The following is a 14,470-nucleotide window of genomic DNA, read 5'->3' on the forward strand; positions in this document are numbered from 1 at the left end:
AACTTTGAAGTAATTTTATTTGTTCTCAAGGTTATTTTTCTGCTTTGGCTTTGTGTTTTGGCCTTGCATTAGGGCCTAAGTCATTTCTTTTCAGCTTACAAGCTGTTGATGCCTGAAAAAGTAATTAGAACATCTAGCCTGATAAGACCCAAAAACTCTGAACAACACTTTCCTGTTACCAGGAGGCGTCAGTGTAAAGTCCATGCAATAAGGTGATTTAGCTTGGGTGTGTACAGGTGATGCTAAGATGAAAGTTAGTGATAAATAGCACGAGCCCTTTCCCTAATCTCTCCATTAGTGCTGGCATCAACATGCTCACGGTAAGCCTTGGACCTGTTTTAAGCCCACAGTGTGTTGGACACCCCAGGTTCTGTGTAGATATTTTATATTTGATCATAACAGCTACTTAGAGGTACCTGACTCCTGTGAGGTCCAGGGATCACCCAACTGACACTGTGAACCTGGGTACATTTTATGTTACATTAAAAGAAGACACAGTTTCATCCTAGAAATGCCTTTTGTTACAAACCAAGAATCCCAGAACTCAAGTGTAAATTGAGGTAGTTTGGATAGATTTGAAAATGTGTGTAAAGAAGCCTTTGCCCTGTTAGAAGATAAAAGGCATGTTGGTCTGTGTGTATATGCTCTGTGGCTCATTTGGAGCTTGTGGACATGAAGAATTCACATTGCACATGGTCAAGGATGACTCAGGTTGAGGTACACAATGTACATTCTGCTGGAAATGTACATTTGGGACTGGAGTTTTGAGCTGACAAACTGTAAATCACTGCCTGCTATTGCAGCATGCGCTTTAATGGGAGTCACATAATTTCCCTAATCTCCTTCCAAGTGTTAGGAAATGAACAATTTCCTAATCCACGCCACGTTGTTGTTGTTATTTGTGTTGTACCCTGTGCCAGGTGCTGCACAGGCAGGGCTGAAGCAGCTCCAGCCCTGGTGCAGTGGTACCTGGGCACCCCAGCACTGCTATCTCGGGGTGTTCTGCAGAGCAGAAAAGGGAGGTGAGGACAGGGCCACAAGTGTGATGAACTGAAGGGCTAAAATTACTGCCCTTATTCACACTTAAAAATAGCTCCTTACAGATGAAGGTTTTATTTGATGTGAGTTACAGCTTATTTTGTGAGAAACTAATTTATTCCGATATGAGTAATCGAGGCAGAATCTGCCCTTAGCTAAGACCTATTTATGCATTTGCTTAGCATGAGTGTGGATAGTAGGAGGCTGGACACTTTCAGCTTAGCAAAACCACAGCTTTTCACATTAAAAAACTGATTCTGTCTAAGGATACATTCAAATGAATGTTAAAAAGTTTTAAAAGCTTTTATTTTAGTGTGCTGTGGTATAAGTGTAGGTTACTATATATACACAGAGGTGAAACAAACTTTCTTGTCTTTATATAATGTATTCTTCATTGACCAAAATGTGGGAAAATATGTCAAAAATTATCTTTTATTAGCTCTTGTGGCTGTTTGCACCAGACTGGTGGATGCTGCTCCCTTTTGAACACTTAAAGTTGTCTCTCCTGGAAGAAGTGTTTGCACAGACAGCTGGTGGAAAGCAAAGTGTTTGCTGTGCTATTATTACTTCCTCACTTTTCCCCCTAGCCCCCAACATTCTATTCATAGGCACATCACAGTGCTTCTGGTATGTTTAAAAAAATGGCTTGTAAGGGAAGTGTCCACTGGTGCAGATGAATATTTAAAGCTCTGCTGAGCAGCACATGGGCTGTTTCCTGCAACTGTGAGTGCATGGCTTGGTTACAGCCAGGCACAGCATTAGGCTGATAACATCAGAAACTACACAAAATGGTAATGAAATCCAAATGTTTGTGCTGCCAGTGAATATTCTGATCACATCTGCTAACTCTAATTATTTCTTTCTTGGTAAAAAAAGGTTTGGTTTTGTTTTGCTTTGGGTTTTTTTCCACCTTTAGTAACAAAAATTCTTATGTTCCATCTGTCAGCAGAGCTGCTGTTCTCTTGGAAGGTCTGAGTGAAGTTTTTGAATGTTTGTGATGAATGAGCTGGGATAAAAACACTTTGGCTCTTTGATGGCCTGGGTAGTTTGCAAGTCTGACAGATTTGTTCAGTTTGGAAATGTGATGAGCAGTATCAGAGGCCATACCTCCATGCTAATTCAAGGCAGTTTTTCCATCACATTAAAAGGTTTTAACATCTCTGTTGTGGCTCAAGAGATCCATATTCTGACATCTCAGATTCTTCAGAAACTGAGAGCAAGCAATGCCCTGATTTTGAACTTTCCTCTTTTCCTTTTCTCTTCTCTTAGAACAAAATTGAATTACAATCCTCCAAAGGATGATGGCTCAACGTACAAGATTGAACTCGAAGGGATATCTGTTGATATCATGAAAGAGATACTAGATTACATCTTCAGTGGGCAGGTATGGTATTAAAAAACCCCTAATCTTCACTTGGACTATTTGGCAAAATAACCTGAGTTTTAACACTGCTACCCTGAAAGATGTTTAAAGCTTTGTGATAAAACTTCTGCAGAGTGGGACTGTGCATATGAAGTCGAGGCAGTAGGCTCTGCAGGAGTTGTCTCTGCTCTTCTTGTGCAGCAGGGAAGGACTTTAAAATTTAGAGTCAATGTCAAATGCTTGTATTAAATTGGTGGCTACCTTCAGTAACTTGCTTTAAAACAGGCAGTGTTTGTCAGCTGTGACAGAGGACTGCTTTGGTAGCCCCAGAGATGGAGAGCCCATCACTGAGCATTGCAGTACACCAGGCACCCTCCCTCCCTGCCCCTGGTGCCCACCTCTCTGGCCTCTTGTCAGATCTGCATTCCAACAGCCTTAGCAGGAATTAAAGTTGGTGTGTCTGGTTTATTTGGAACCAGACTGAGATTGCTGAACGAGTTTAGCTTTCAGCAGAAAAAGAAAGCAGATTTGGCTTGAAATTAGTTCCTGCATATATGTTTAAAAAAAGTGTTTATTTATTACAGCAGAACTCATTTTAGATTCCTGGATGAGAAGAGCAATTTTATGGTTGGTTACTTCAGGAACTTATCAAAATTTCTGCTCCACACCTTCTGTCAAGCAAATGCCTTTCCAACCCTGTGTTAATTAATAAATGGTTAGCAGTCATATCAGTTTCTCCTAATTTTTACACTGCCATTAATACTCTATTCTTCAGCCACTGAGAATGAGTGTAATGAATGCAGGCATGTCATGGAACAAATGAGTGATAGTAGCTATAACTTCTAAATTAATTCTTGCAGATCAGGCTAAATGAAGAAACTATCCAAGATGTGGTACAGGCAGCTGATCTCCTGCTGCTTACAGACTTAAAAACTCTCTGCTGTGAGTTTTTAGAAGGTTGCATAGCTGCTGAGAACTGTATTGGTATTCGGGACTTTGCACTGCACTATTGTTTGCATCATGTTCACTACCTTGCCTCAGAGTATCTGGAAACTCACTTTCGAGATGTCAGCAGCACAGAGGAATTCTTGGAACTGACTCCTCAAAAACTGAAAGAAGTGCTGTCGATGGAAAAGCTCAATGTTGGAAACGAAAGATACGTCTTTGAAGCGGTGATTAGGTGGATTTCTCATGATTCAGAATCCAGAAAGGTCAGGACATCCAAATGTTTGTATTTTGAACGTGGTGCAAATGGGAGTGTTCGTTCTAATCGGTGGGAACTTGAAATAGATCTGTTTCTTTCAGGACTAATCTTATAGAATTTATTGAATTGAAATGTTATTGCATTTGAAATGCAAACCATGGCAGTAAAAGGGTGAAAGCTGTGTTGATGACATATCATCTGCTGCCTTTATTATTTAATAAGCATTAAGAAAAAAAGCACCATTTTGACATTTGGTGATGTAATCTTGTTTACATGGTCAGAAAGCAAGTCGCACGTTTACAGAGAAACTTTGAGGACTTGATGCATTTCCTCACTAACACTGTGCTCTATAGCTTATTACTTACCAGTATCAAAAACTCTCAAGCATCTGCAGAACACAGAAGCATCTGCAGGTCCTCGTGGCTCCGTGCCGGGGGTGATTTGTGTCCCTGCTGCCTCCGCAGGTCCACATGAAGGATGTGATGTCGGCAGTGTGGGTGTCGGGGCTGGACGCCGCGTACCTGCGCGAGCAGATGATGAGCGAGCCGCTGGTGCGCGAGATCGTCAAGGAGTGCAACAACATCCCCCTGACGCCCCCGCAGCAGGGAGAGGCCATGCTGGCCTCCTTCAAGCCCCGCGGCTACTCCGAGTGCATCGTCACTGTCGGGGGCGAAGAGAGAGTGTAAGTGTGTGCTGGCATTACAGCTGGTCCCAGGGCCACCGCCCAGGGCGCTCTGAAAACAGAGTGTGGAGAATATGTGCATCTATTGCTTGCCACTCTATCGTCTGAGTTTGTTTTAGGTTGGTCAGGCACACCTGAAATACCTTTGGGGATGATTCAGCAATATATAGTTATTTTGTTTCTGACAGTCAAAGTGTAGTAAGCTTAGAGTAGGGTTGTTTGTTCAGTAAGTGTTTGCTGGGTTTTTTGTAAGCTGAATAGACTTAACCACAGAATCATTTCTGATGATCTGAAAAGCATCTACAACAAAACTTAGAAATAATGAACATGTGCTTTAAACTGTTTTGTTTATAATAGATGTGGTTCCAAAAAAAAAGTATTTATTGGTGCGTCTGAGATAAGGTGGAGATTCCTGTTCCATACGCTAATCATTTTCTTTTCTTGAGTACCCCCTGCAGAAGAAGGCAGGGTTGTGTCCTGTTTAAATAGGTTTAGCATTTAGATGTTAGCTCTTTATAGAAATGTAGTAAACCACTCAGGGACATATCAGTATGTGAATCACTTTTCTCAGACATTACTAATACTCTCTATCAGTTCTTCTTAGCTCATTCAAAGTTCAGAAAAAAGGTTACAGGCAGATACAGTAGGAATGCAGTGAATCAGCTTTTTATGTCTCCAAGTCTGTACAAACTCAATTTACATGTTTGGTTTGGGGGCCTTCTCCTTACTAGGGAAATGCCACATGATGAATGTACAGGAAAACAAGAGCAAGCAAGCTTTGGACACAAGGTGTTAACAGTGAACTTGTAAAATTCTGTCTTTGTCTCTCTGTTTCTGCTTGTTCCCTCCCCACCCTGTGTTCAGATCACGGAAACCAACCTCAGTGATGCGGTGTATGTGTCCTCTTTATGATCCCAATAGACAGCTCTGGATTGAACTTGCTCCTATGAGTATTCCAAGGATCAATCATGGAGTATTGTCAGCAGGTAAAGGGGAGCTTTGTCTTTGTAAAGTCAATGTTATCAAAACTTACCAGTGCCTCAAAATCTGAGATACAGCTTATATTAATATATTTTCTTCAATACTGACTGCACTGGGGTTATTTCATGCTTCCCCTTTGTCTGCCCCAAACTGTACTTGATTCTGTGAAAATCCCTGTCATCTGAGTGTCTTAAAATCACTATTCCTGCAACATTTTGTGGGAATCTGCTACATCTGTCTCTCCAGGAGTATTTCATGTTTTAAGTAAATTCTAGTTGCTGCATCACTGAATATGTTGAAGGGTGTTTGCAGGGGTAGACTTGAGTCAGATGTAAGTATGTGCTTTACCTTTTCCAGTCCAGAGTCTAAGATGTGACTGGTCTGGATCTCCTGGTGAATTCCAGAATACAGCTCACCAGTCATGTTGTTCTGCTCAGTGTGCAGGTGTGAGTCCTCTTCTTGAGAGTCCTGTTCTAAGATCATGTTGCATTTTGTTTTACAGAAGGATTTTTATTTGTGCTTGGTGGTCAGGATGAAAACAAGGGAACGCTAAGCTCTGGAGAGAAATATGATCCAGACACCAATTCATGGAGTTCCTTACCACCAATGCATGAGGCAAGATCTCTATCTAACTGTTGGGATTTAAGTTTTTACTTTGGCAAAATGTTCCTTTTCTTCTGCAAAATTTTATTCTGAATCTCCAGTTGCTTGCATCTTACACATTCAAAATCATGCTACAGACTGACTTCTGTTTATATCCTGTTGTTCTTGTGGTCTGATGCTGACTGCTGGATCTGGAAAAACTAAACAATTGGTGAAGAGCTAACTGTAAGATGAACTACAAAATTTCAGGAATTTCATAATGAATCAGTCCTATAGTATACTTAATGTTCTGCGTGTACTGGCCTTCTAAAACAAGAGACCTCTGAGATGGACAAAGGGATCGGACTGTGCAGAAAAGATGGACAGAGGACTGGCCAACATACAGAACTTGGCTTGCACAGACATATTTAGGTTTGGTTTGAGTTAATGCTTCCTTCTTCATAATTACATTCCATCCAAAAGTAACAGTTTGTTATTTGTAAACATATATCCTTAATACACCTGTGTTTTTACCTTTGTAAATCAGCACAGGGTGTTTATTAAGAAGTTGTTTACCAAAGGATTTTCCTCTTTGGAATCTCTAGTTGACAAAGGCATGTAGATTTGGCTACAATTTTAGTTATGATGTGTTAAGTTTCCTGCTTGTGATATGTTTGCTGTGACACTGAGGGGCAGCTGGGCTTATAAATACAAAATAGAAGAGCTTTTGCACAGAGAGTGGGTCCAGGCTTTGCTGCTATAGAGACCTGAAAGCAACAGCTTCATTGTGGAGACCACTACTGTGGGAACTGAAATATGGCCAAGCTCTGTTCTTAGATTTCTGTGTGGTCTCTTTGCCTTCTGCTGCTCTGCCTTTTTTTTTTTGTCTTTGTTGTTGTTTTGATACCCTTTGTTTGTTTAGTTGATTAAATTAATAATCTTATGCTGTTGTTTAGGATTTCACCATTAAAAAAAAACAAAACAAAAGCCAGGCATAATACCAATAGCACTTTGCAGACAGATACTCTGAAAAATAAGACTGTATTCATTTATTCACAATGGCAGTCGTGTTTTTCAATGTTGCCTTTATTGATGTTCCTTAGGCACGACATAATTTTGGTGTGGTAGAGATTGATGGCATTCTGTACATTCTGGGAGGTGAGGATGGTGAAAGGGAGCTAATCTCTATGGAGAGCTATGATATTTATAGCCGGACCTGGACCAAGCAGCCAGACTTGACCATGGTTAGAAAGGTAAAAACTACATCCTATTTATTGTGTTGCTTCTTGTTAAACAGTCAATGCACATATGTGGATGTGTATATATGTATATATATAAAAATATATGTATTTTAATCTTTTGCTTCAAGTAGAAGCTGTAGCAAATAGTTTGAAAATGAAATGAGAGTGAGCAGCTTCTTCTCTTGTATACACCAAAACAAAACTGTGGCTGAGCGTTTTTGTGCCTTGCATTGTTTGATACGTGATACAGGCAACCCAAATGCCTCCATGTGTGTGTACAGACAGCTCTGAGCTCTCAATTCTGTGCATTTATGTGTCATTCTAGATATATTTTTGTCTTTTTTTTCCATAAGATTGGCTGCTATGCAGCTATGAAGAAGAAAATCTATGCAATGGGTGGAGGCTCCTATGGAAAACTCTTTGAATCTGTGGAGTGTTACGACCCCAGGACTCAGCAGTGGACAGCAATCTGTCCTCTCAAAGAGAGGAGGTGAGGGAAAATGGAAGGGGGGGACTAGATTGCTTTTCCAACCCTCTGATGGGAGGAAAGTGTCCTGTTTCTGATGAATCTGTGAAGGTGGCCTGTGAATCTCACCAGATCTTTCTGAGTCATGGTGGCCTGTAGTTAACGTGTGGCTGAGTGAAGATAAGCATCCAAGCAATAAATACAGATTTTGTAAAAACATGGCCCTGATATTAGAAGCAATAGTTCCCTGATGCAAAATGAAAACTAGAAATTATAGTTCAATTGGAACTTCACCATATTTTTAGAGAGAAATATTTTTACTATTTTTTTCTTTTCTGATCTGAATTAGGTGCATACAGTTAATATCCATGACTCATCTTGTCTTGTTGGATATTTAAGGCATCTGTGTGTATAAATAAATAAAAGAGTAAAAGATGAAGGCAGTTCACAAGGGTATGCAAAAGGGTTTTGGTACATTGCATTAATATTCTTTCCTTGTTTGGATTTTCAGATTTGGGGCAGTGGCCTGTGGAGTTGCCTCTGAGCTTTATGTGTTTGGTGGGGTCAGGAGTCGTGATGACAGCCAAGCCAGCGAGATGGTGACGTGCAAATCAGAGTTTTATCATGATGAGTTTAAAAGGTAAACACAGAAAATAACTAGCCATCCAGTCATCTGCCTATTCCTCTGTTCCTGCACTCCAAAGCACATGAGCTCTGTGTCATGGATCTGTCACTCATTTCATGTTTTGTCACTGGTCTGGCTGTTGCTGAAGGTCCATCCTCTCCACTTTTCCCTCTGACATGCCAAGCCTGAAGCCCTGGAGCCACCACGTGGGTCTTGAGTGTCCCTGGACAGGAGAAGCATCTTGGTCACACAGGGAGTTTGTGGTTCTTCCCCTGCACTCTGCAATTTCCCCGAGTTCAGGGTGCTGCTGCCCTCACCCCTGCTCGTGCCCATGGCTCCCTGTTGAGTGCTCATTATAGGTCTTTTCCAACCAAAATTATTCCATGGTTCTACAGAGGAATGTATGTATGTATGTATGTACAGGGATATTTCTTCATAATCCAATCCTATCTCCAAAGATTTGCAGTTTAGGAAATTCCTAAACTAGAGATGAGGAATTTCATGCATTTCTGTTCCAAGCATTTGTAGCACCCATGTAGGCTTTTGCCATAGGAAAGACACTATGGGTGCTATACATCCCACAGCCAGCTCACCACACTGCCTGGCTCACCTCCTTCTGTTTGTTTTGAGTTTGCTTCTGATTATTCATTTGTTATCTCTTGGCTCTGGTAGTGGAATTCACCTCACTATATGTGGTAACCATTCAGAATGTTCCCTTACACTGAATTTTTTCTTTAGTCACCTTATTCTCCAGTCATAACTGACAAGCTTGGTTCCTCCACTGACTTTTTTCTTGCATATAACTAAACTGGATTATTCTTCTTTCATAAATTAAATTTTAAAAAGACTTTGTGGTCAGATGTTTCAAGGCTTGTTGACAAGTGAAGGAGATTAGCATGTCTTTATTAGAAGATCAAGACTGATTTATGACAGTGACCTGTATAAAAGGACACAAAAATAGAACAGTACATGTAAATTCATTATATAATTTTCTTGCAAGATATGGTTGTAAAGAGACTTTAATTTCTGTATGAAGAGGTCTTCTCTGTTGTTCAAAGTGATGTCTAAACTAGCTATAATCAAATGAAGCTGAAGAAAAACATCCTTTAAATTGGTTAAAGGAAGCAGACAGATCAGAGAGGCTGTTGGTGCTGATGTTCCCTTAGTGTTTGCTACCCTTCTGGGGCCTGGGGAAATGGCAGAAGTTTATTAATGCTTTGCAAGAGGTCTTTGAAAGGAAAAGAGCTGTGGAAAGAAGTGCTCCCCTCTCTCCTACTTGCTATTTTCAGCTGATTTACATGAAATATTTCCAGCCTGATTCTGTTCTTCAGGAGGTTACAGCTCGTGATTTCTCAGCAGTGGCTGCAGACCTGTTTCACAGGTTGGTGCAAGCTGAGCTCCCCTGAAGTGGAGTTTGGGGGCTGGAGGGCCCAGCCTGGTGCTGCAGCTGAGCCCGTGGTGCCACCTGCTGACTGCAGCACCCACGGGGGATGCACTGGTGTCCCTGCTTGGTGGCATCTTCCAGGATTCCAGTGGAACAGTGGTGAAACTGCCCCAGTTGCTGGGAGTGCTGGGTGTGTGGTGTGAGGGCTGTGCTGGCACGGGGCAGGGGAGGAGCACAGGGAACTGATGGGGCTGGTGGAGGACGAACGTGGGGAGGGCAGCTGAGAGATCAGACTTTGCCTTTGTGCTCTGCCCCTGCCCAGTGTGAGCTTAGAAACTTAACTCAGCATGAACCTGCAGGCAGGGCACAGCTTGTGGGTGTTCCTGTGGAAACGGGGGACCAGGGAAGGTTGGGATGGTGGCAGCGGCTGCCTGGGGACCAGGGAAGCTTGGGATGGTGGCAGCTGCTGCCTGGGGACCAGGGAAGGTTGGGATGGTGGCAGCGGCTGCCTGGGGACCAGGGAAGGTTGGGATGGTGGCAGCTGCTGCCTGGGGACCAGGGAAGGTTGGGATGGTGACAGCGGCTGCCTGGGGACCAGGGAAGGTTGGGATGGTGGCAGCTGCTGCCTGGGGGTGCTGCTCCTGAGGTTTGGAAGGCTCCAGCTCAGCCCAGGGGTGCTGTAGCCAGAAGAGGGTGCAGTGTCTCTGTGTTATGTTCCAGCACTCAGCTCCAGGGTCTGCCAGTTATCCCAGGCTTCAGTACTCTCAGAGATCTGTGTAGCAGATCAATTCTGGCAGTCTCAAACCAAAATTCCCGGTGACTTTTTAATACTTTGTAATGAGGGCTTTTCCTGCTGTTTTTAAGTAAGTGCAGGACCCATGACATTCATTTTCCCTGTGGATGCAGAGAGCTGTGGGCTGGGTTCAGCTGTGGGGTGTGCTGGTTATGGGGTACGTGCAGCAGTGCACGCCTCTGTCACCTGCACGAATTTCCCTGTGTGCCTCAGGCCTCATTGCCAGAGCACAGGGTCCAGCCTGAGTGTCTGAGTTAAAGGTTTTACTCCAGTGTGAATGTCTAAGGATGTACTCACATCAGTATATAAACATATTAATTCATGTAAGCTGCCATAATTCTGGCTTGAATTGGATTAAAGGACTGGACTTGTTTAATATTGTTTACTTTGACAGTAAGTTACTCCAAAATAACTCATAGTGCAGAGTCTTTTAAAATTGTTGTTCTTAACCATGACGCAGACTTTTCAAAGACTGAGGATATGCTGAGATCTTCACACTAGCAAAAAAATAAACACTGAGGCTCCTGTTAAGCTGTGCTGTATAAACCAGTAATAAAATAAATGAAGTGAGACAGAATAGTAGCATCCACATGAAATGTGAACAGGGTAATGTAGGAAATAATTCTCATACTTGAAGTAATGCTGTAACTGAGATTTTTCAATTAATGAATGTTTTGTCAGCCTGTCTTTAGAGTCATGTGCATGAGTGGATTTAAGTGAACCCAAAGACAGAAAAAGCTCTGTGCTGTAGGGTTTTTGCAGGATGTAGATTTTTTTTTCAAAGGCTGTAGATTGAGCTTTGTGTGCATTGTATCCTGTTTTTTTAAATATCGATCAAGCTAAAAACAGATTTAATGCATGTGAAAATGGAAGATGGAAATGTGAAGGTATCCTTCACTCAGTTATCCAGTGTTGGTCTACTCCATAAAAAGCAGGATGTGTTAAATACATATTCGAGACCTTGATGGGTCAGACTTTCTTTCTGTCAGAGTTCATAATTTATAATACACCTTTTGGACCATGTAGGTGAGTGGAGAATTGGATGATGTCTGTACATACTTGGGTTTTTTCTTTTCAATGTGGATGGTTGGAAATATTTAATAGAGCCCAAACTTTAGGATTCTTTGCAAGATCTGCTGGTGTATGGCCACTGCTGCCTTTCCCTGGTGGTCTGTAAGTGGGGTAGGATTTCTTCCTTCTTTTCATAATTCAAAAAAGAATTACAAAAATTTGCAGGTACTAAGAAGGATAAAAGTGAGAGAGAATTTTCAGAAGCGGTACTTTGGTAAAATATCTTTTACAATGTTCTTTTTGCTACTGGAACATCATAAAAACAAGGAAGAGCTTTCAGCAGTATATAATTAGAGAACTAAATAGTCTTGTGACATAGTATGTGTAATTAGCAACATTCTTCCAGTCAGAGTGCAGGAATTTCATTAAAAGCAAGTGCTTATGCACATGTAATGAGAACACTGGCTGACTGCTAGCACTGTCAGAGAGAGGAGCATGGATTTCCATTCCTTTCCAGGCTTCCTTTCTCAGCTAGGGTGATCTTGAGGTGACGTGTCTGGAATATGTTGGTTCTGTATCACATCTTTATTTACTTCCCACTTGGAAATAAAGCAGTTACCCCCATCCCACTCATTAATTACAGCAGTGTGGATGGATCATTTTGTTTGTCTCACTTTAAGACTGAAAAAAATCAGGATTCCATCCCTTCTTTTTTTAAATTGGGTGGAAGCCTGTTCCAGTTTCAGAGCCATCACTTCTGCCCGTGGTTGCAGCAGGACTTGCCTTCCCCCTGCCCCTCTTGGACTCAGTTTGAGTGGAGCCATCCCGGGGAAGTACGCAAGAGTTCTGTTCCAAGGACTGTTTTCAGATTCCTGAAGATTGTGAATTTTTGGTCATGGTGTTTTTTCCATACTGTTCAAACAGCAGGCACAACCCACATTAAGCTGGAGCTCAGTCAAATTCTGATGAAACGTGACCCCTTGCCCTTCCTGTCTTTGTTCCTTCCTAGTTTTAACTGCTAAAGCTGCTGTGAATGTTCCTGAAAAGTGGTGCCTGTTTTTTAAAGTATACACGTTGAGAAAGCCTGAGGATGAATTTTCACAAGCAGCTACAGATATTTTAATATTGTCCTTTAGTGATGCACATGCTTAGCTCTCACCCTGTGGGTTTAGTTTTTTTTAATTTAAACTCCAAAACCCAGAGTATCTAGTGCAGATAAACCCCTGATTTGAGTTTTTTCCCCTCCTTAACCTTGTCCTATAGTTAGAATTTAAAAAAATCCAGTCTTCCTTCTGAAAGAAGTGGCATTTCTCTGCCACTTAATTTTCAGAATTCTAGGTCACTTGCTGCTAAAAAGCAGTGAAGATCCTGTGTCCTCCTCCTTCAGTAAGGGAAGGAAGCTAATGAAATATGGTGCAAGTTGTTTTGATCTGTGAAAGTTTCTGAACCACTGTAGAGAACTTCTCCTTTTCTCTCCTTAGTTCATCTGTCCTCCTCTGTGACAGCTACAAACCATTTCCTTAGTGCAGAACGTTAATCCTTCAGTGTACAGCACAGACAAAATAAAGGACATAATCCTTTCATGTGCCCTTTAAAAATTGATTTCTGTCTCCAAGATAATAGATATGGAGCAGCATCTCCTTCAGTGCCAGAAGAGTGGTTTACTTCTGAATCAGGAGTTGAGGTGATGCAGAATTTTCCAAGATCAGCAGTATCTGGGAGGGCATTTTCTAACCTTTTCCTTCAAATTAACCTGGTATGACCATTCAAATATACGGGATGATTTTCAAAGGTTTCTCAGACCTTCATGTTCTCTGTAAATTATTTAATAAAAAGTGTAGGAGCAGTCTCCTACAATGCCGTTGATTTTTACATCTCAGGGTCTGTACATGGTAACTTGTGACAGCATCTGCAAAGGTGCAGCAGCATTTTGTAGGAATTTGTTTCAGAACCACAGGGAGGATGCTGATAACTTTTGGCCCTCTTTATAAACCAGCATCCCATGTGGATGAGGAGTACATCCCTACCTGCTTTCCAAAGGCTTCAACATGGAAAACTGCTTTTCATTCAGTGGAAAGATCAGGCTGATGTAGTGTTGAAATGAGCCTGTGCTTACAGTGAACTCAGGGGAATTGGAAGGTTACTGTAGGAGCTGGAAAGGATTTGAAAAGAGTCTGGTGTGTGATTGGGAAGGTCTGTGGCAATTCCAGATAAAGGACATTCCTTTTTCAAATTCCATTATTACTCTGATTTCCAGTCTTCTATCCCCTGTTTGAAGTTAAGCATTGCCAAGTGCTGCATTCTTCATAGCAGGCAAGGATTTGTTGTCTCTGGTAAAGCACTATTAAAGAAGTTGAAGAATTATATGGGGGAGACACTGCTTAATAACAAGGTTCTGCTATAGCAATTTGTTATTTCCCCTACTATGGATCATTAAAACTTATATGTGTTTATTTTAAAGACAATTTAAAGACTAATTTTAAGACAAAACTGCCTAAAATTTTCTCTGTAGGGAAGATGGACTGGCATAGCTGTTGTTGGCTCTCTAACATGCTGACTCTCTTCCAGAAGGTCACACTGGGTGGCTGCAAGAATAATTTATTATTGGTAGATTACGCAGATGAGTGGAGCAATTCTGACATAAAGCAACTTCAGGACACAGCAGTACTAGCTGCTTTTCCTGGCTAGAAGAAACCAGGGCTGTCCCAAACTATACAATGTTCCCTTTACATAACAAATTAATATTTACACTCTGCTTTTGAGTCAAAGATTACATCTGCAAAAAGACTCTGGATTATTTTTTTAAATGCTCTCACTAAAAATCAAATCCTGTTTTTTAATTGTTATTTTTACAGGTGGATTTACCTAAATGACCAGAACCTATGTATCCCAACTAGCTCTTCTTTTGTGTATGGAGCTGTGCCCATCGGAGCCAGCATATACGTGATTGGAGATCTCGATACAGGTCAGAACCAGGACTAAAACCTCTTTATACTCATTTCCTTCCAGTATTTTGAATACTTGGCACTGATGAGACTGAACATTTTAAGAATAAGAGGCCGGGACACTCTTCTGTCACTGTGGGTTAGGGGGATTATGC

General features: G+C 41.5%; 1 protein-coding gene across 1 annotated transcript in view; it reads left to right on the forward strand.

The window, feature by feature from the left end:
* The window catches only part of GAN (gigaxonin), a 39,911-nt gene that overhangs the window by 11,230 nt on the left and 14,211 nt on the right, over positions 1-14,470 (forward strand). The window contains exons 2-10 of the mRNA XM_063410507.1: positions 2,308-2,422; positions 3,262-3,612; positions 4,070-4,287; positions 5,152-5,273; positions 5,771-5,883; positions 6,954-7,103; positions 7,445-7,581; positions 8,069-8,197; positions 14,226-14,335. Of these exons, the coding sequence (XP_063266577.1) occupies positions 2,308-2,422; positions 3,262-3,612; positions 4,070-4,287; positions 5,152-5,273; positions 5,771-5,883; positions 6,954-7,103; positions 7,445-7,581; positions 8,069-8,197; positions 14,226-14,335 (1,445 nt within the window). The remainder of the gene's footprint in view (positions 1-2,307; positions 2,423-3,261; positions 3,613-4,069; positions 4,288-5,151; positions 5,274-5,770; positions 5,884-6,953; positions 7,104-7,444; positions 7,582-8,068; positions 8,198-14,225; positions 14,336-14,470) is intronic.

This window comes from Prinia subflava, chromosome 13 (assembly GCF_021018805.1).
Source record: "Prinia subflava isolate CZ2003 ecotype Zambia chromosome 13, Cam_Psub_1.2, whole genome shotgun sequence".
NCBI lineage: Eukaryota > Metazoa > Chordata > Aves > Passeriformes > Cisticolidae > Prinia > Prinia subflava.